General features: G+C 43.5%; 1 protein-coding gene across 1 annotated transcript; it reads right to left on the reverse strand.

Moving 5' to 3' along the window:
* Positions 1-7,012: 7,012 nt before the first annotated feature.
* LOC308415274 (X-linked lymphocyte-regulated protein 3A-like) lies at positions 7,013-14,494 on the reverse strand (the record flags this gene model as incomplete). Its single annotated transcript, XM_080910263.1, has 6 exons — positions 7,013-7,081; positions 7,198-7,293; positions 9,146-9,244; positions 10,491-10,590; positions 11,975-12,092; positions 14,398-14,494. The coding sequence occupies 6 exons, from the start codon at positions 14,492-14,494 to the stop codon at positions 7,013-7,015; spliced, it is 579 nt and encodes a 192-aa protein (XP_080766389.1).
* Between the last annotated feature and the right edge of the window lie 7,312 nt (positions 14,495-21,806).

Below are 21,806 nucleotides of genomic sequence, written 5' to 3' on the forward strand. Positions count from 1 at the left end.
TCGCCCGCCATCCAACCCCTTCCTCTGTCCAAAGGAAAACCTAGGGAGAACTAGCCTGTGGGCCATCCTCACCCAGCACCTAACACCTTCTTCCCCTCCATGTTCCAGCAACTAGGCCCACTTCCCCTCCAACACTGCCACCATCATACCCACCCCAGGCCCCTTCCCGAGACCAAAGGAAACACTAGAGAAGCAAGCCTATGGGTTTCTCCAACAAAGATTTAATAAGAACACAAGTGGGGAAAGCAAGGAGCTATGATGCTGGACACCCACGCAGGGTCATCTGCGGGAAGGGTTGGGTGGGAAGGACTCATGGATGAAGTGTGATGCTTAGATGGGGCTGGCAGATGGGCCGGCCAGCAACACAGAGCCACTCAGTCAGTGGCAACAGCAGCAGCAGCTAGCAGCTAGCGATGACAACGACTGTGAGGATTACTCTGAGCCCAGGCCACTTGGGAGGTGGTGAGGAACTGGGACAGTTCTCTGAGCAGCACAATGTTGTAGACAGCCATGTCCAGCAGCTCCGGGATGATGAGCCTCTGGGCGCCTCAGCATTGTGTCTGATCCCTGCCAACTCCAGCAGCCTGTGGGTCAGGACCTCCAGGCTGGTGGTCAGGAAGATGGGTACCTTTTCTCTCAGCAGCAGGGGCATGGCCGCTCTCAGGGAGATGGTGCTAGGCCAGGCTCACTGAGGTCAGCCCGGCTCTGGAGGTGCAGCAGCAGCGAGATGATGAGGATGACTGTGGACTTCGAGGGCTGCTCAGCCTGGTCCTGGACATGCTGGGCTCCACCTGGCCGTGCTCAATTGTCCTGCTAGGCCTTGGGCCTGGACTCTGACCCCAAGGCCCAGCGTCCCCCTGTGCGCCAGGCTGTGTAACCTAGCAACCTTCCAGTGATCTCAGAACACTCTTGCCCTCCCATTGCGATTGATAATGTGAGTGAGTGTGCAGTGGGCCTCTGGACAGCCCTTGCTAGGGTGGCTTTGTCACCCTTTCCTTCTTGCACTGCTGAAGGAGCCTTCCTCTAGGAAATGAGATGTAATGGGGAGCGACTCAGTGATGCTTTGGTGAAAGTCACAATTTTAGGCTGCTGAGATGCTTTTGGTACCCCTACACATTAAGCACATGCTCCTTGTTCCTTACCACAGTACCGGAGGCACCAAGGTAAGCCTGAAGGTTTTCTCCTGTTTTGTGTGTGGAGACTCAACCTCAGAGCCCCAAGCATCTCGAGCAAGTGCCCCACAGATAGCTACAGGTTTCTGTGCCATTAATCTGCTTTTGGCCACATCAGCTCCTGTCTAGGCTGGACAGTCCCTATAGGTAGTCGCTCAGTAAAAGGTGGTGGCCTCTTGAGTATATGTATCTTTCTCTTAGCATCCTCGATTCAAGATGTTTCACCCACAATAAAGAAAATTCTTATGGCTCTCCCAAATAGCAGCTTGAACTAGTGCTCCCCCATCCCTCCCCACACTAGAAAAATAGTCCACTGCACGCATAGGTCATTTTACTTATTCCCTCGTCTGCTGATTGGCACTTGGGCGACCCCCACCTTTTAAGAACAACACGAAGGTTACCCCGTCTGCTTAGGCAAGAAGACAGCTTGAGATCTACTGAGTTGTCAAAAGAATATTGTCAAAAAATATTCCAGTAGGAGAAGAGAGAAAGGGAGTGGGGTTGTCTAGTAGGGGATGAGCTTAAGAAAGTGTGAAATCCTTGTCAGGTCCTCCAGAGAGATCACCCTCCCTCCTGCAGGGTGGGAGGAAAGGAAAAACTGGAGCTAAGGAAGCTTAACGAGGCACACACTGAAAGTATAAGTGGCGTGACATGAAGGAAGGGACCTGTTATGATGGCTGTCGTTTTTACAGAAGTTAAGAGTTATCTGGGAGATGGCCTCTGGACATCTCTCCATGTGGGGTCAGTTTTCTAGACTGTGTTAGGTGATGCCAGCCTACTTATTGCCCACTGTGTGTGATACCATTCCCTAGGCAGGTGATGTGAGCCAAGCACTAGCAGGAATGCATCCATTGCTCTTTACTCCAGTATGCAATGTGATCAGGCTACTTCAAACTCCCCATACAAATCATCTGCCACGTGGCAGACTATAATTGTGAGACAAAATAAATCCTTCTGCAAATTGCTTTTGTTAGGGTATCACGGCAATGGGGAAAGCACTAAGAAGGGAACCCAGGAACTGTCCCCCTCTTACAGTCTAGGTCCTATCACGACGAGAACACTGTGAATAATTTCAGGGGGAAAAAAGACTATCTGTAATCACATGCACATTGATTTTGAAAGAGCTTCATGAAATATTCTAGCAAGACAAGCACTACTCAAAGGCACTTTAAATTAACTAGTGTGCGTGCAAGTGTTTCAATTTATACCAAGTATTTAAAAACAAAGAAGGAATTACTTTTACTTTATTTTGAACTGTCTCAATTACGCCAAATGATTAATTAGAACCCAAGCAAAGCCCGTAATAACTGCAAAGAGGGGAGTGTACATTATTAAATTCATATGTAAAGGATTATATATTTGCACCTAGTAGAGATCTATGTGCCTGAAGATACTTTGCCAAGATGCACAACAGTAGCTAACTTCCATTTCACAAATCCTCTTGTCTTTTCCTCAGTTTTTCATGGTGTGATAAGCTTGGGTCCTGTCCTCCAAATCATAAAAGCCAATCCATTGCTATTTAGTGATCCAAAAATCAAATATACTCAACAAGTAAAGGTTGTGTTACTTTTTGACTCTCAGCTTGAACACCCCCCCAAAAGGTATCGCACAATGAAGACGTATCATTTAAACGCATAAGTGGGGGTTTGAGAGAAAGCTTACTGGTTAAGAGCACCTGTTGCTCTTGCAGAGGACCTGACTTCATTTCCCAGCAAAACAAACATACACATAAAGACATCTATATATCACTTTAAAAATCATCGATAACTTGATCTCTCTCCTCTCCCTCCCTCTCTCCTTCCCTCCCTCTGAAAAAAGCCAGTATGCTAATTCCTCTTTTAAATGACAGCCTTTTCTATAGAGCAGTGATATATCACATATGTACTTTTGGTTTCAAATGAGCTAAATCGATCTCACACACAGACACAGACACAGACACACACACACACACACACACACACACACACACACACACTCGGTTGATAGTTTGGGAACTGGGGAGATAGCTCTGTAATTAAGAGTACTCACAGAGCTTGCAGGATACAAGAGTTCAGTTCTCAGCACCCACTTCATGTGGCTCCCAATCCCCTGCAATTACAATTCCAAGTTACTGCAAGGCCATCCTGTGCCATACTTGGGAATCCAAATGCACCTGCACACACTTACACACAGACTTAGTCAACCAAAAATGAATACTAAATGATTCTAATCAATAGCATGACCATGATTAAGTCCTTGTATTCCTGAGCAAGACTAAACTTCTAATAGCATTTAGTAGATGATTTTCTTTTAACCGGTATTGAAGCAAACATGTGTATTCATTGGTTGACATGAAAACCACCAACAAGAGACCTGAATATCTTGCCATGACAGTATCATTAGCCACTCGGTATAATAAAAACACAGGTGAATTGGCACTTCCTGATGAAGTACATACATCTTGTGAACGGAAAGACGGTGAAAAAACAAACTATATCAAATTGCTAGTTATTGCAAAAACAGTGCTTCCTACCCTTATGAGATTACACACATCAAAAGTTCCATAAATGGGCAAATTTGATTCTATTTGCCCCTTTCCTATGGCTCTCAGGGTTTCAAATGAAGTTGGTGCCCAGGAGGCTCAGGCCATCTAGTCATGGTCTGGAAAAGAGGCCACCATACAAGAACCAGACAGTGTATTGCCTAACCAAAGTGCTCAAACTCAGCTGACTCATACCCCATAGCCTCAGTGCACAGGACAAAGGCAAGATTGCAGGGCAACAGAGCCAATCTTCACCCCACTTTCTATAAACCTGTGCTTCCCATCATCCATCGCCTCCCACATCCAGAAAACCCCTCTGACCTACAGATGTCTCCACCTCGGGCTTGATGGGATGGTGATGGTGATTTTTAGGCACATCCACTGGAAATGATGGGGGCTAGAAGCCTTAACTACCTCTGGGGTTGTAGTGTATTTTGAAAAAACCCAAAAGAAAACAATTGTGCTTCCAATATATATATATGCAGGGAACCCACACCCATTTTCCATCTCAGATCACTTACTATGGCAGAGTTGACACTCCCATACTGCTGACTGCTGCATTCTCGTGTTTCCCAGGAAGTTTCCCTTACGTTGCTGTACTAATAGGGCGACACCACTGTTGATGGGCAGATCCAGCAGGCACAGAAGAGAGCTCAGTGAGAAGCAATAGTTCCCCTCTAACACAGATATTTGGCCTGTGTGCAAACAGTTCCACTCCTGCATCATTTCCCTGAAAACCTACTTCTGTGGAGGAGCAAAAGAGCACATCCCTGGTCTGTATCCTCTGCAAGGCCAAGGGCTGTAGCCCTTCTTCTTATGGGCTACGCTGTGAAGTATGACAGATGTGGCCTCACTACACAAGGATGACATTCAGCTGTGTGCCCAACCTGCCCGGCATTCAGACAATTCACCTTCATGACTGAGTAGATATTTTAGCGACAGTTGTGAGCTCTAAAACTCACCAGCTCACATGTCAGTCACAAACTGCCCGTGACTTTACCTCTGGATATGCAGTGTGACTGGCTTGTACAGCAGACAGTGGTGAGGGGGTCTCAGTAGGTGTCCCCGCAAGCAGTGCTCAGCAAAAAGGTGAGAATAAAAACTCGGTACAGGTCAACATTGTCAGCTGGGATCGAACTTCAGGGGGTCTGATGCCAGGCAGTTTATTGCCAATATATTTAAAAACAGTGCAAGTCAGAAAAGAGTTTCCTCATGGACCACAAACTCCAGTGCACAAGGAAGAATAATTACAGCAGGTGCCACCCAGGGCACATATCATTGCCTCAAAGAAGATGGGTTCTGAGGACAGGCTACCTGTGCTAGCTTAAGGGCCTCGGGAAGGATCTGGCCTGTGCTGAGCCACAGAGACAGCTTACAGTGCACTTGTGCTATTATGAGTCTCCTGTCCTGGTTGTGGCAGCTTGGGGGAGCCTGGGGCTCTGCAGGTAGTGAAAGGGTCATTTAGACAATTAGATATCTCCAGTCCTGGTTGAGGGAGCTAAGTGAGGAGTCCCTGAGTGTATGGGTATAGTGAAAGGGTTGTTTAGACTCTCAGGTACCACCGTTCCTGTGTGTGGGAGATGTGGAGGAGCAACAGCTGGCTCAGAACTCCAGGCTGTTTGATCACGACCAGTTTCTCAATCTCTGCATCACAGGACACGTTGTGACATCTTTTCTATTAAAAAGAGAACCTTGCTTGTTATGGGTTCCAATTTCCCTGGAGATCCGTGGGTGAAGTACCTTGGTGCTCCCAGCAGAGTCGGACACTGTCATAGGAGTTGCGCTGTACCCAGGCAGGCAGACAGACAGCCACACATTCAGATGCTGCAGAATGTAATACTAAGGGTCACAGAATACATTAGGTATGCAGAACCCTTGTGGACAGGGCACAACAACAACAGAAAAATATCTGAGCTCAAACGCCTAAGAAAGAAATATGTCCATGGGGCCTGGGAGACAAGGCTCAGCAGGTAAATGCTTGCTGAACAAGCATGAGACTCTGAGTTCAGATTCCAAGAATACCCTTGAAAACCCCAGCTCGGGGACTTTGGTCATGGGTCAGAGCTTAAGAGCACATGGTGCTCCTGTAGAAAACTTGAGTTCAAATCCCCACAACCATCGTGTGGCCCACAACCGCTCCCCCTCTAGGTGTCTGCCACCCTCTGTGGGCATCTGACAGCAGAAGCACAGACAGACACACAGACACATACAGATCCACATAGATAAAATAACCAAAATAAAACTTTAAAGGAAAATCTCAGCACAGCAGTGAGTGTGTGGACCAGCAGCACTAGGGGGCAGAGACAGGTGGATCCCTGGAGCCCAATGACCTAACAACCCTAAGCCAGTTGATGAGCTCCACCTTCAGAGAGGCAGACCTTGTTCCATAAAATAAACCAGGTATCAGAAGTACCTCTGGCCCCTACATACGGAGGTGCCTCTGTGCACCACACACAAAAGGAATTTCACATTCCCACCATTCCCCCCACCCCCACACACGGAGGTTTGAAACAGATTCACCATTGGGAAAACACTATGTAGGATATTAAGGTCTGGTAAGGATACGTACAATATCTCAAGTAGGAGACATTCATACCTGAAAATAATACTACACAACAAAAAACAAAATTATTGTTATTATTATTTTTATTAAAGAAATAATCCTAAAGGCCCGCAGGCTCATAGGCAGTTTGCACAAAGGGGGAAGTGGGTGTGAATAATTTTAGACAGTAACGTGACCCAAGCAGGGAAGCCCTCATTCCCACTGGAGGAATGCAGTTCCACTTGTAGAAAATGGGAGAGTCTGAACCCAGTCTGTGTTCAATGCTTCTCCTCAACTGGACACAGTGGGACAAGTGGCCTGGACTACACCTGGGTCCATGCAGGATCACGCAGGTGATAGCACACCTCCACTTCCCACTATCCCACGGGGCCGTTTCTGCCTGCTAGGGGGTGAAACGTCAGGAACGTCAGAGAACCACAGAGTACAATAAAACGACTCATCCCAACAAGTCAGTAACAATCTCATGCTTATTAAATCAAATGCTGCCAAGTAAAGATTTCCCAGGATATACATACAGGAAATCACAGGACAGGAGCTTTAACTGTACAGGAGACCTCATATGTCCCTGATGATTTCAGACTACATGTGCCGGAAATTTCAAAAACAAAACATTCTCAGTCAAGTTTTTCTGACACCTCACAGATGTGAACAAGGAATTTATAATCACTGCAATTGCTGGTTCATGTCTCCTTAGGTCAAGCAAACATTCCTATCGTACGTTTTGATTATGGCGGTTGAGCTTCTTTCTTCAAGGCGTTATGAGAATAGCAGGGACAGAAGAGATGGTTGAACACCCTCCTTTTCTTCCTGCTGGTTTACATGAACCTTGAAGTTATCACAGGCCTAATTAATATTTTTGTAGATGTGACATGCATCATAGGAGAGAAACATTTAGTGTTCAAATTAATCCCAACACTCCAGTTCAAAATTATTCTACTTACAGTTTTTTCAGTAAGTTTCCTTTCCAAGGAGTTCATTTGTTTCCTGGCTTCCTCAACAATAGCTTTTCGGCGACAACGCTTAATAGCCTGTAGATTCTAAAAACCAAAAGCCATGTTTGAAGTAGAAGCAACCACTGGTCATCTCCGTTCGCACCTGGGAACAGTTACACTTCAAAAACAGTATGTATTACAATAAATGGCGTAGGTATTAATCATTCTATATTAAAAGTACACTGTATACTCTATGGAAATCAAAATGTCCTTCACAGAAATATGGAACTGAATTGCTGAGTATAGTATGGCGACAAGTGGAGACACAGAATTTTGTGTGATCATGATATCTACGTTTATGTTTATGACCAGGACTGAAAGTTCAGCAATGAATGGATTAGGACACACTACATCAAAACTGTTGTACTAAGCAGAGAGCCCTTGTGATATGTGCCTGTAATTACATCACTCGAAACTAGCAGCAGGAGGATTGCTACGAGTTCAAGTAAAGCCACTATATGGTGAATTCCAGGATATCCGGGGCTACTTAGAGAGATACTGTCTATAAACAAACTCTTGTGATATATGGTATAAAAATTATAAAACCATTATTAAATGATGTCTTTCATATTTTAGTAACTCAGGTGAACGCAGAACCAGAAGTAACACAAAACTTTAGCATCAGAGCTTATGACCAACTTGCTGAGCTATGCAGGTTAAATGAAGTTTAATGCCTATGTCTCCTTAGAAAGATTAGTGTTTCAGCAGGAAAGCAAGAGACAGGAGTAGTACAGCTGTATGGGGATGCTATAATATGCAGTCCGGCTATAATAACTGAATGTCACAGGCAGAATAGTAAATGCATACACACTGAAGGGGGTACGGGGAGAAAGAGGGGAAGGAAGACAATACGATGAAGTTAAAGATGATGACAGAGGAGAAGGACAAGAAAGGAAGAGTGGGGAGGGAGAGAAAGTGGGAGGAAGGCAGGATGAGGGATGAGAGGCCTCTGTAGTACACACTGTTATCATACCTAGAGAATGGAGAGTACTCAGGAAGTGCAGCCCTGAATGAGGATCAGACTAACAGCTACCTCAAACCTGCAGTGTGATTTTTGAAAAGCTTTGCCTCCCCGCCAGAAGGACTACATACAGCCTGATACCCACTATTCAGAAGCACTTTGAATTAGCTGTTCTGCACACACATATCCCAGTGTTCATCAAGTATTATAAAACATAGAGTGAATTCTTGTGACTCTTGGAAGGCTGCTTGGACCTATATCAATTAGCTTGGATGAAGGAAATTTAACAGGAACAGCAGGCATTAAACAACAACTCAGAAAATGAATTTGAGCATACAAGAATTCATTAATCCCAGAATAACTACATGAATGTACTTGGCCATGTTCAATGAGGCTGAGAAGGATTTGATAGGATGTACTTAAAACAGTAGATAATTCTCAACATGCTAACTGTTACCTTCACTTTTTGTTTTGCTCCATCATGCTTGCGGGCTTTGTCTTACCATTCTAATTGTCCACAGGAAAAGAATGTAATTACAGTCCAATAATGCAAAAAGGCACAAGGAGTCAAGAAACAAAGGATGTACAGACTCCCTACCTTGACTTGTCACTATGCAGATGGAATCTGATTATGGGAGAAAGCCATGCTATAAAATTCAGCGTTTCCCCAAACTCTGTAAGTATTACTCTGGGTAATGTTGAAACCAATGTACCAACTTCTCTTTGAAAGGAACCCACCACCATGAATGAGTTCTGAAAGGAGATGCTCATTTAGTAGTTAGGTTTACCTGGCATGGTAACACTGTTGAAGAAGAGAAGAAGAAGAAGTAGAAAAGAAAAAGAACGAGGAAATTTATGGGTATAATCCCTATGTCAGTAAGGAAGGAAAGAGAGCCAATATCTTTATTTTCCCTCTGAACAAGATGTCCAACACACCTTCACATGTCGATCACATAACTCCTTAAATTCTTCTATTTTCCGCTTTTGAATTCTTTGAAATTGTTCAAATAGCTTTTGTTGCTCGTCAACAATTTTCTACAAACATAAAGCCATACATAACATTTCATTAGAATGAACAGCTTGCCAAAAATAATTCAATATTTCATTTAGACACCATAGTTTGAAAAAAGTATTTTTGACATTATGACATTCCAGTTGCTTCCTAGGAATATTGTTTTACAGTACTCAAAATATTGCGATTAGTTCCCGAAGACTGGAAAACCTACCTACTAGAGGCCCCCAAATCTGCCTCACTCTCAGGGTTTTTAGAGCCTACCTTGAGTTGTCCCCATAATTTGTCAAGTCCCCACAAAAGAACCCACTCTATTTGCACACAGTGCCATGCTAACAGGGTTATATTCTATAAGTCTTACTTCAGACCAATTTCAGAATGTACACCTAAAAGAGACTTTTGAAAGCATTCTGTGAAATAGGGACTTCTCCCTCTCCTTCCTCTCCCAATAAATGGAGGCACGGGTGTAAATTACTTTTCAGAGTTAGCATAACTAACTCTGAAGTTATGCTTCAGACCATGAATGGGACCCAATGGGTGGGATTCCACAGACCATGCTCCTGACTTGACCTGGGAAGGACAGCATCTTCATCTCCCTCAGTATTCCCACCTCTGCTCTCCCACCTTTGGAACTTAGAATCTCCAGGCGGAGCTGCTCCATCCTCCCCCAGGAAGAAAGAGCCTCAGAGACAGCAGTGAGTCCACTACCTGCCCCTAAAACCCCATTCTCATCTCCAGGTTAACCGTGACTCGGTTGCCATCACCATTCCATCACTGCATGGAGACCTTTCCCTCTTCTCCTCTGGGACAGGGCTGGTCTGAACTCCAACCATGGACAGCTAAGGCCCCACCTGCTCCGCCACAGCCACAGGGACTGCTCTCATTCTGCATCCCTGATCACTGTGTCAGAAGGCTACTTGGGGCCCTCCCACTGTTTGCCATCTGCACCTTGTGGATCCTGAAGTGTCCCCCCTCAGGACACAATCCCATACCTTCCCCTGCACTCTGCAGACAGTAAGGACCTGCTCATCCCCTGACTGATACGCCCACCATGCTGGCTCCTAAACCCCCTTACCCTTGTCATCTCTGCACAGGAGGGAAGAAGAACAAACCAGGGAGGATGGCCCAATTCTCTTCACTGCATCAACCACCCTCCTTGTCTCCCTGAGCTCAAGTCCTGTCCCTTCCCTGTGGGCCTGCTGCAGGAAGCCTCTCCTGCTACCTGGTCCTGGCACAATGGACTCCTTCAAAGGTGAGCCTGATACTCACAGAGAGTTTTTCGGCCTGATTCTTGATTTGGTCAACATCTGTATTCCACATCAGAACCAAAGTCAAAAACTGATGAGAACAGTCTTGGTAAAGTCTCTGCCTGTAGAAGACAACAGTGAACACTGTGATATTCTGTCTCCACATGAAGAAAGCTCACTCAAGGCCTGACTGACCTCTCCTCACTACATCTACCGATGGAGGACTGGGAAAGGGCATCTAAAATATTCTGACAGGGAAACGGAAGATGAGGCCCATTATGTGGTTTTACCCTAACAGTAGTGCTTCCCACTGGCTTAGGAAGAAGTCACTTCAAATACCTTAGGTTTATAAAACTTAGGGAGAATTATAATTGGTATTTGGCTAACATCCCACAAGTATTCCTCTTCCCAACAAGCACAACTTCTCCTTTATTTTTCTTCTTCTGAAGAATTGGCTTGGTGAGGATGCATATGCATGAGCATTAGAGAATTCTGCAGAGGCTTACTCACTCTTCCTCACTTAGGGCAAAACATATTTTTGTAGATTTATGTCAAGGCGATACATGATTAGACAGTGGAGAGGTAGGCAGGGGTGGGGGTGGCTAGAAAACCAGAAGGGAGGAGAGAAAGGAAAAGGAAATCAAGATGGAGCTGGAGAAAGCAGACCTGTATCCTGGTGACTGGAATGGTGATAAGTAGACATGAATAGTCTTACGGGATTCTATGGGTCTTTTTATCTATATAGCAGGACACTTTGTGTCTTTGTCCCTAGGGTATAATCATATCCTGCAGAGGGTTTGTGGATTGAGAATTTAATATATAAACCTACTTGAAAAGCTATCAGGCTTTAGAGTAATGTTAGTGCAGGGCGGTGGAGGAAAGAAAACACCGGGGCGCTCTTATCCACCCAGGATGGAAAGACCGCCCAAGAAAGAAAATATATTAGAGGGTGGATTGTGGACCGAGTGACAGAGTCCGTGCGTTTGTCTCTACACTAAAGCGGTGTCCTCAGAATGAGAGCACGGGGGCTGGTACAGGGGTATGCCTTCCATTTTTAATATTTGCTGCAACATATTTTCTTGCATTTTTAAATTTACTAAAGGCTCAACTAGGTTCCATAAGTGTATAGATTATTCTTCTCTAAGATTTATCTCGTTTTTTTGTCTCATACAATTGAGTATATGCTATATGGAACGTGTTTTAGGATACTCAACGTTAACTCAGGCATTACATTCAAGGGTGACACACAAATTCTTTATGGTGAATAAATTCAATCGTACTAATTTGACAAGACAAAATAGGTCATCTTTACTGACTGCTAAGCAATACTCTTGTTATAATGTGGCAGTGTAGTCTGAAAGTAGTTATTTTTTTTATAAAAATACCCAAAACATATGAAGATTTCACTAGAGGTTCCAACAAACGTAAAACAGCAGCTAGTCCTTAGCAACTGGTTTATTCCCGGGTACTAACAGCTGAATAAATTAGAAAAGCCAAGGGTCTTACCTTCGCTCATGCTGGCTTTTCAGGAAGTGGTTAATTTTCCACTCAATGTTGTGGACACTTTTACTTACATTCAGCACACAGCTTCTCTTCCTTTCCTTCAGAGATTTCCTACTACTCCCTGTATTAAAAATCCTTATAAATATTTATTGTTACGTTAATAAGGTAAATACTACTTCACTCCTGTTAGAGAAATCTTTGGTACCAACATGTAGCCACCCTTTAAAAAGCCACTCCTTCTTGTCATTGGAAATTTATAGCAGCTACCACTGCAATTTGAAAAAAAAAAAGATACATGCACTTTAAAAGTAAAACATAGCTAAAGAGATTTTTCCAAAATGTACACAAATATTTTCCAAAGTATTGTTTAATTTCTAGGTAAGAAATCATTTACAGTCTAAGTTTAATCAATGTACAAAGTATCTTCCAGTTCAAGGACACATAAAGCAGAACTGATGGGAAGATTTATGAAAAATGTGAGAGCATTTCATTTACATAGGCTTCAAATGTTCAGAGATGATTGCATGGTGAGATGAAACACTGTATTTAATGTAGTCTTTGGGGTTTTTAGAAAAACAGAACAGAAATCTGCACAGTTTGAAGAGTTTAAGGAACAAAAGGAATGGACTCATGCATAACTCTATTGCCATCCTGAGGATGGAAACCAGGATGAACATACTAGGCAAGTTGTTTCCCACTCATCTAAAACCCTGTCATAAATCGTGGACAACTTCTGAACAGAGGTCTATTATATCAAAACCTATAAATGGGTTCTGACTTTTTCTGAGTTTTACCTTCAACACAGATCATCTGACTAATATCTGACATAGCAACTCAGAGCCAGACTCATTCTGATTATACAGTGCTCACACATTAACATTTGACTTTAATTCTGCATTGTGTGTGTGTATTTTGTCATTTATTTGTGACAAAATCTGGAATATGGATAATTTCATCCACTTTTCTGAGATTTCACAGTATATAAATAAGTGAAACAAAACAAAACAAAATCCCACCACTTTTGGCCCTGGTGGTACATGCCTTTAACTTAACCCTGCACTTACAGGGCAGAGGCCGATGGATCCCTGTGAATCAACAGGCAGGCCAGCCTGGTCTGATACTGAGTTAGAAGCCAGCCAGGGCTACACGGTGAGATCTCCAAAGCAAAGCAAAGCAAAGCAAACAAAGAGAGTAGAACCAACATTTGTGAGCACAATACTCCTCAGGTCACATGCACAATCAAAAATAAAAGTGAATTAGTAAAGAGCACTGTCACGGGGAGTGTACAAGAACAAGTTGTGAAGTGCACTTCCATTACCTACTGGTGAATACCGCCTGGCATAGGTGTACATTAATTGCAAACAACTTTATAAAACTGTTAATGGGTCCTAAAGATAGAGCAGGATATTTTATTGCCATCGTCTGTATTTTTAGCCTGAAAGCAATCCTACTGGATCTGAATCCAATGTAGTTAAAACACCATGTCTCTTGTGGAAAGGAGTGTCCTCTGCCTCAGAATTTACACAGAAAGTGTGCTTTGTGGAAGTACATTACCAACCGTGAAAATTCCTTTAACATATCACCTGGGTTTGGTCCGCCTATTTCAGGGGAAGAACTGCTTTCCTCTTCAGTTTCAAGGGTTGGAGTGTTTCCTACATAGACAAAAAAAAAAAAAAAAAAAAAAAAAAAAAAAAAAAAAAAAAAAAGAAAAGAAAAGAAAGAAAGAAAGAAAGAAAAAAGAATAACTTCCAAGTATTTTCTGTCATTTTGATCATCCTACATGAAGAAATACCTGCACTGCGGGTTTGCACTAGACGTATACATCAAAGTTTCTAGAACACATATAAACGGAATCGTGTATGTGGGGGTGAGATACAATTAAGGAAACCTTGGTGACAGTTATGCACAGGGCCTCCAGGTTTACATCATTGTAAACCATGTCCTTACTGAGACCTGTTGGGTATAGCAACTGCACAGGCCAGGAGAAGCTCTATGGCCCTTGCAGCTCCCCTAAAGGGTAAGAACACCACTTGGGAACCATAAGTCCCACAAACGCTTTCTGAAAATAGTTTTTATGTTAGAAATGCCATGTGTTTCCCAATAAATGACCCGTACTCCACCTAACTGCATCAGACTATATACTTTGAGGACAGGGCAGGAACTATCTTGTTGGCATCCTGACTTTTTCTGGTTTTTCGACGAGGTCTCTTGTGGTCTACGCTGGCCTTGAACTTGCTGTGTAGGTGAAGATGACCCTGTGCTTATGATCTTCCTGATCCCACCTCCTGTGGATTAGAGGCTTGGGCCACCATATCTGGTCTTAGGCAGTGCTGGGAAAGGAACCTAGAGCCTCTTGCTCCTTAAGCAACTGATCTACATTCTATGTGCCTCCTCCCTCACCCTGCCCCCACCCTGTTGTGTTGTACCTGGGTTATCTTCACGTAGCTGCCGTACATCTTCAGATGGCAGGTCAGGAGTCACCTTTGGTTGCTTGGGAGGTCTGCCCTTGATTTTGGATGCCATGACCGTAGTCTCCCTATGCTAGACAGGAATCATGAACATTGTATATGCAAAGATACGTTATAGGTATCAGGAAAAGTTAAATGAAAGCCACGGGAACGGGTATCAGGTTTCCACGGAGTTAGGCCTGAGTGTCCCTTTCTACTTGTGTTGGAGGAACAGGAAGGGGTCAGCAAACAAAAACAGAATCCAACACCCCCCTCTCCGGAAACCTGCAAGGGTCTCCTGTCCCAGCCCCTCAGTCCCATCCTTCCTGGGCCAAGGGCGAAATGGGGAGTTACCCTACCCCCACCCCATCCTTAGTTCCTTCTGCTCCTCACAGTTCAGGCGACATAAGCCAGCGTCCCACCCCCTCTCTCCGGATACTTGGTGCTAGTATCTGGTCAGAAACACTGTCACTGTATGAAAAGAACTGTTTCTGCCTGTAGGCGGCACCTTCCTTTGAGAGTGTACTCCCCAAATAGAATCTAGGCGCACCTCAGGGCATCCAGCGACCCATGAAAGCTAGTGGCAGGCAAAGGGTCGGCCTGTAGGTACCCAGCACTTCACCTGCCACCCTCCACACACTCCTGCTCAGTCCTACCGGGACTTTATCCCTCAGGTCCCTCTCCACAACATCCTCGGGGGCCTCGTCCAGTCCCAGGTTGTAGTGAGACTCCAGAACATAACCTCACAGGTTAGCCTCTTTCTCACCTGCTCCCCATCCCCAGCCTCCGCCCTCAACGGCCTCGAATCAAGGGCAGCAGCATCACTTCCATTACCCCGGGGTCCTTTGCCACAGCTTTGAATCAACCCTACCCTCAGTCCTCTTCCCACAGGGTCCTTTACCACTGCCTTAGGGTCAGTACTTCTGAGTCCGTAGTTCTGAGTCACCTTCCTCTGAAGCTTCCTCACCCTCTCCACAGAACCTCTTTTTCCTCACAGCCAATAGCCGCTAGTAGCTTAGGCCCCGCCTTCCGGCGTATGTGCGTCTCTGATTGGCTGGAACAGTGCGCATGCGCTTGAGGCTGATTTAACTTTGCCTGCTCAAGCCCCGCTCCCAGTAGAGAGATTGCCCTATTGCTGATGCCTTCCTTACTACGTGCCTAGTACCCACCAAGGTTTTCCATAACAAGTCTTCACAGACTCTTCAGTTTGGCAAATGACCCAAGGACAAGGAATAAAACAAGACTAGACCACACTTCCTTCTGTATTGATAAGTTGATTCTCTAGCATCTTCCTTTAATCCACACTTTTGGCCAGAGGAATGGCTTTCCCGCCTAGTCCTCCTGTCGTAAAACTCCCTTTCCTGAGCTGGAGAGATGACCCAGTAGTTAAGAGCACTTGTAGCTATTATATAGCATGCGAGTTCAGCTCCCAGCACACACGTGGCAAAGTGCTACAATCGGTAATTTCAGTTCAGGAGATCCATGCCTCTTCCAGCTTCCTCAGGCTCCTACATACATGTGGTGCACATACATTTGCTCAGGTATGCATACAATAAATACTTTGTTAAAAAGAAAAGGAAAAGCACTGGTTACTTGTGGGAAGGAGGGAATAGGCTTGCCTGAGTCAGTTTATCAGATTGTACCCTCTCTGTAACCTCTCATAATACTGAGTTGTTATCTTCTCTTATGAGTGTTACCCACTTAAACGGTCAGTGTGGATAGATTGACTTTTCTTCAGTTTAGTAAGGTATGTGCCCACACAATGGCCTAGATTCAAAATATATAAAGAATCAATCAAACAAACAAACCTGGATATCTAGAAAACAGACAACCCAATGGTACAGATCTAACCAGAATTCTCACTAGAAGGAACTCAAATGGCTAAGAAGTGCTTAAATGTTCAGCATCATTGGCCATCAGGGAAATGCAAATCAAAACAACCCCAGATTCCATTTTACACTAGTCAGAATGGCTAAGATCAAAAACACAAGTGACAGCTCATGCTGGCAAGGATGTTGAACACAGAAAGCACTCCTCCATTGATGGTGGGATTAAAATGTGTTCAACCGCCTTTGAAAGCAATCCGAAGGTTTCTCAGTAAATTGGGACTAAATCTACCTCGAGATCCAGCTATACCACCACTTCTTGGCATACACCCAACATATGCCTCAGTCTATCACAGGGATAATTGCCCATCCATACACCGAAAGGATGCCCCAGTCTATCACAGGGATAACTGCCCAACCATGATTATTGCTGCTCTCTATCTAACAGTGAGCGATTGGAAAGATCCTAGTGACGTCCCTCAATGTAAGATCGGATAAATAAAATATGATATGTTCACACAATGAATTATCACTCAGTCTTTAAAGATGAAATCATGAAATTAGCGGGTAAATTGATGGATCTATAAAAAAAATCATCGTGTGTGCGGTACCGGAGACCCAGAAAGACAAATATGATATATAATTATACAATTCATAGAACCACAGAGTTTACATATAGAGTAAGAGACTGGGGAGAGGCAAGGTACAGAGAGATTTCATTAGGAAAGGGAAATAAAATTAATAGTTACAGATGGATGCATTAGCTGGAATTAGAGGATCAAGTGGGGAGGAGTAGGAGAGGGATGTAGGAGTGAATGTGGAAAAAGAGAGAACTCTAATTAAGGGCCATTTGAGGGGTAGTATGGAAAACTAATACAGTACAAGCTTCCTAAAATAAATACATATAGGAAGGATATCTCAATGAAATCATCAAACAATGTGGGGGACAGAGCCACCATGGATGTCTCTGACCACCAAATGAAGCTTTGAGTCCGCAGATTATGTTACGTCTAAGTGAGTTGTTGGACAAAAGGGCCCCATGGAAATCCCCTAACAACCCAAGCTGTTGCCAAGAATATCTAGGTTGTTCTGCAAAAACTAATGGCAAGACTGTTCTGCTGAAGACAATGTCTACACAACTCACTGAACATGAAAAACTCGAGTTGGTGCCTACCTGGAGACCCCATCACTCCTACGTTCTAGTTTCTTCAGTTCTGCACACTACTGAATGGGAAATGTAAACACCGACCCTGCACACCACTAAAAGGAGTATAAACACCAACCCAACCACATACCCTTTGATCTACAATGGTGTCCTGCCTACCACATACACTCGGGGAAGGGAGGCACAAAGCCTGTGGGAGTAACCAACTAATATCTGGTCTGACATAAGGCACACACCACAGATGGAACCCATACCTGACACTGCCTGGGTGACCACAGACTTGAGACTAGATAGCCCAGATTCCTAGGGTCAAACTGAGTGCTACTGTTCTAAAAGCACACAAACAAAATCAAAACTCAAAATACTCACACAACCAAAAACGTCATTAAATGCTTTACTCATAGATTAGTGCCTTGCTCAGCCATTGCCAGAGAAGTTTCCTCCTATCGGAGATGGGAACAAATACAAAGACCCACAGCCAGACATTATTCAGAGAGTGAGAGCCCTTGGAACACTCAGTCCTAAATGATATGTCTCCATACAATTCCTCCACTCAGGGCTTAGGGAATTTTGTGGAAGAGGGAGCAGAAAGACTGTAAGAGCCAGAGGCTCTGGATAGAGGACACCAAGAAAACAAGGCCCTCCAAATCACTAGGATTGAAGCTCGTATGAACTTGCAAAGATGGAGGCAGCACGCACAGGGACTGCCAGGGGCTGCACCAGGTCTTCTGTGTATATATTATGGCCTCCACTTTAGTGTACTTATGGGATTCCTGAGTGTATGAACACGTGGGCCTCTGATTCTTGTGCTTCTCTTGGTCTCTTTTCATTCTGTTTGTTTGTTTAATATTCTTAATTAATAGTTTTTGTTTTATCTTTTTATATATAATACGTATTTTTCTCTGGGTACCAACGTAGCTTTGAATATATCAAGCTATCGAGTCATCAGCATTACTGAAGTGGAAAAATTAATATTCTTCACCACGTGAAGGCACGTAAAAATGAAAACAATAGTTAACTACATCTACTTGGTATGTTTCTGATTTGTGGTATTTAATGCCCTTTTTAATAGCAACCGTGACATTTAGCGATTAGTTCGTCAGTCCATGTAGGATGATGTCATTATACAACAAGGTGTGTTGAGCCTACCATTGAATGAGAAGGAAGGGTAGGCAGGGAAAAGACCAGGAACGAGAGAGGAGGAAGGGGCTGAGGAAGCAGACTTAGTCTTTTCTCTCAGCACATCTCTATATGCGTACAGGTTGTTATGAATTTTTTATAAGGGAGGGAATTGTACTTATTTAAGTGGGTAAATTTTAACCATGCCAATTGGATCAGAATTTATTGTGTGGTGTTTTCCTTTACGCGGTGACTCAATGCCAAGGGAATTGTGAGAGGGTAGCCACCACTGAGTCCAAGGGGTGGCCACAGAGAATGTGAGTAGAGTTCCTGGGTTTCCCAGCTACCAGAGGGGCAGTCGGGAGAGACACTAACAAGAGGGAGACCGCCATTCTTCGAGATGAATTTAGGATAGTTCTATAAAAACCTTCAGCTCCGGAACTCGCATAGGAGAGACTGCTCAGGTCAGAGAGCTGGGGGAAGCATGGAGCAATAGTGGGCTGGAACCTATTGCTGTCTTTTTTTTTTTTTTTTTTTTTTTAATTTTTACTACAACAAGTCCATAAGAAGATATTCTTTTGGCCGCAAGTATTAGCTCTCTTGAGATCCTATGGGCCAATTCAACTTACAAGAGTATAGGATTAGAGGAAGCCAACCCCACTAAGGGCATGTATTCCCAACACCATTGTGTTTGGTGGGGGTGGGCGTGGTCCGTTATCTTTGGGTCCCAATCCAGGTTTTTTTACATTCTAGTCTTCATGCTGGTACTTAGAAAACTCTTATAAGTCTGTCTCTTTTTCTGCAAAATTTAGAAAATAGACTCTAATTCTCAACATTATTGAAAGAATGCACAGTTATTGTGTGGATGTTTTATGGAGTGAGAATTTACTGATATAAATCTGATTGACAAATTGCAAGTTTCTAGAGTTTTGATTTTGTCGGGCTAGTGGGAATTGTCACAATAACTAGTGGCAATTGTGACAGTTGTGGTGGTTGCTGGCTATTGGAGCAGAGTTCACAGCAGAGTGTCACCAGAGTGTCACAGGAGAGAGGCTGCTGGGAGGGACAGAGTAGCTGGGGTAGAGTGGCATGGTGCCCTGGAACCCATTGCCACACCCCACAAAAGCCATTTGGCTCTACGATGCTGAGACAGCGAGGGTTGGTGGTTCCCTTTCCAAAATTTACCACAACACTTTTTGAGTTCTGATTTTACATACTCCCTGTTTAATTCTCTCTCTCTTTCTCTGTACAAATTGATAACATTTATAGTCTGGTTCTGAATATGTGTGGAGCCTGCAAATCAAACAGAAGAGTTGGAAAAAGCTTAAAATTAAACAATACTTGCAAAATGAATTTGTGAGCCTCTCAACACATAATAAAGCCATGAATGACTGTTTTGTGATTAATATTTTCAGCTCTTGCTTTTTTATTTTCAACTCTTTGCTAATCTACATCTTACTGTGTGCCTGATATCCTGTAAAGCTCCAATTTGGGTTTTCATCTTCCAAGCAGCAAACTCAGTTTTTCAACCTCACCACTCCAGAGTGTGTGCTTCCACATTATTAGTTTGTGGAGATGTTTTGGGGTTTATGAACATATATATATATATATATATATATATATATATATATATATATATATATATATATATATATATAATGCATATATATATATAATGCATATATATATATAATGCATATATATATAATGCATATATATATATAATGCATATATATATATAATGCATATATATATATAATGCATATATATATATAATGCATATATATATATATATGCATTCCTCTGTGTATATGCTGTGTGTGCATCATGTGGGAGAACCTATGTAAACATGGCCCACAGTAATCAAAAGACAATTTTGCCTCCCGTCTTATTTAAGAGCATCTCTTTGTTGTTCATTTCCATGTGTGACAGGACAGACGGTCCATGAGCTTCTGGGAAAGCTCCTTTCTCCATCTTACATCTGACAACAGGAGTGACACGATTGCAGATGTGTGCCACCATACTCGGCTTTGCATGGGTTTGGCATATCTGAATTTGTCTTCATGTTTGTGAAACAAGCACTTTGCCCACGTACCCAGCCCATGTTCAGTTTACTTTTTAAAAGTCCTCCTGTTTTTTAAAAAAAATCCTGATAATATGAGATAATACATTGTTGATAATGCCCTAGAGTCCCTGTTATCCTTCAGTCAACTACTGGATTTTTTCCATGTGCTATTGCTGGGTTTGTGTTTGTGCATTTCAAGAAATACAGAGATTAAATTCTAAAGGTTTGTGGGAATCGTGTGATGACTTTTTCAAAAAAAAAAAACCAGATACTGTGGTGGTTTGAATGAGAATGGCCTCCATATGCTAACAGATTTGAATATTGGGACACTATGCAGTGGCACTATTGGAAAGGATCAGAAGATGTGGCCTTGGTGGAGTAGATGTGGCCTAGTTGTTACACAAAGTACGCCAGATTCGGGTTTAATTTGGACCAAAGGGGTGTCACTAGCAGTATGCCTTGAGATCAGAGAAGGTCAACACAGGCCTTCTGCAGCATTTATTTCTGATGCCTGCAGATCCCGATGCAGAACTTTCAGTTTACCTCTCCAGCTCCATGTTTGCTTGCAAGCTTCTTACCATGCTGTCAATGGATTTAAACCCTTTAAACTATAAGCAACATCCCAGCCACCCCCCCAAATAAATGATTTCTCTTGTAAGAGTTTTTATGGTTTTGGTGTCTCTTTACAGCCATAGGACATTGACCAAGACATACCATGTTAAGTAACTGATTTTACTGGAGCATTTCCAAACTTCTTTGTTCTAATTCACCACTCCTTATTTGCCACTCTTCATAAAACCTGATCTCCTTCCAGCTCTTCCCCTTCTTTCCCCAAATGTCTTTTATTGTGTTTCATGTGTATTCCATTGATTCTCACATACCCACACCTGACACACACATTCAAATCATCAATAGTAATGAGAACACCCACTTATACACTCACACACAGGCACACACAAACCAAACACATTAACCTCTCTCTCTCTCTCTCTCTCTCTCTCTCTCTCTCTCTCTCTCTCTCTCTCTCTCTCTCTCTCTCTCTCCCCCACACACACACACACCACACTCACTCACATTATCAATCACAATGGGAGGGCAAGAGTGTTTTGAGATCACTGGAAGGTTGCTATGATACACAGCCTGGCACAGAGGAAGACGCTGGGCCTAGGGGTCAGAGTCCAGGTCCAAGGCCCAGCAGGACAGATGAGCACGG

This window comes from Micromys minutus (genome assembly GCF_963924665.1).
Source record: "Micromys minutus genome assembly, chromosome: X".
Classification (NCBI taxonomy): domain Eukaryota; kingdom Metazoa; phylum Chordata; class Mammalia; order Rodentia; family Muridae; genus Micromys; species Micromys minutus.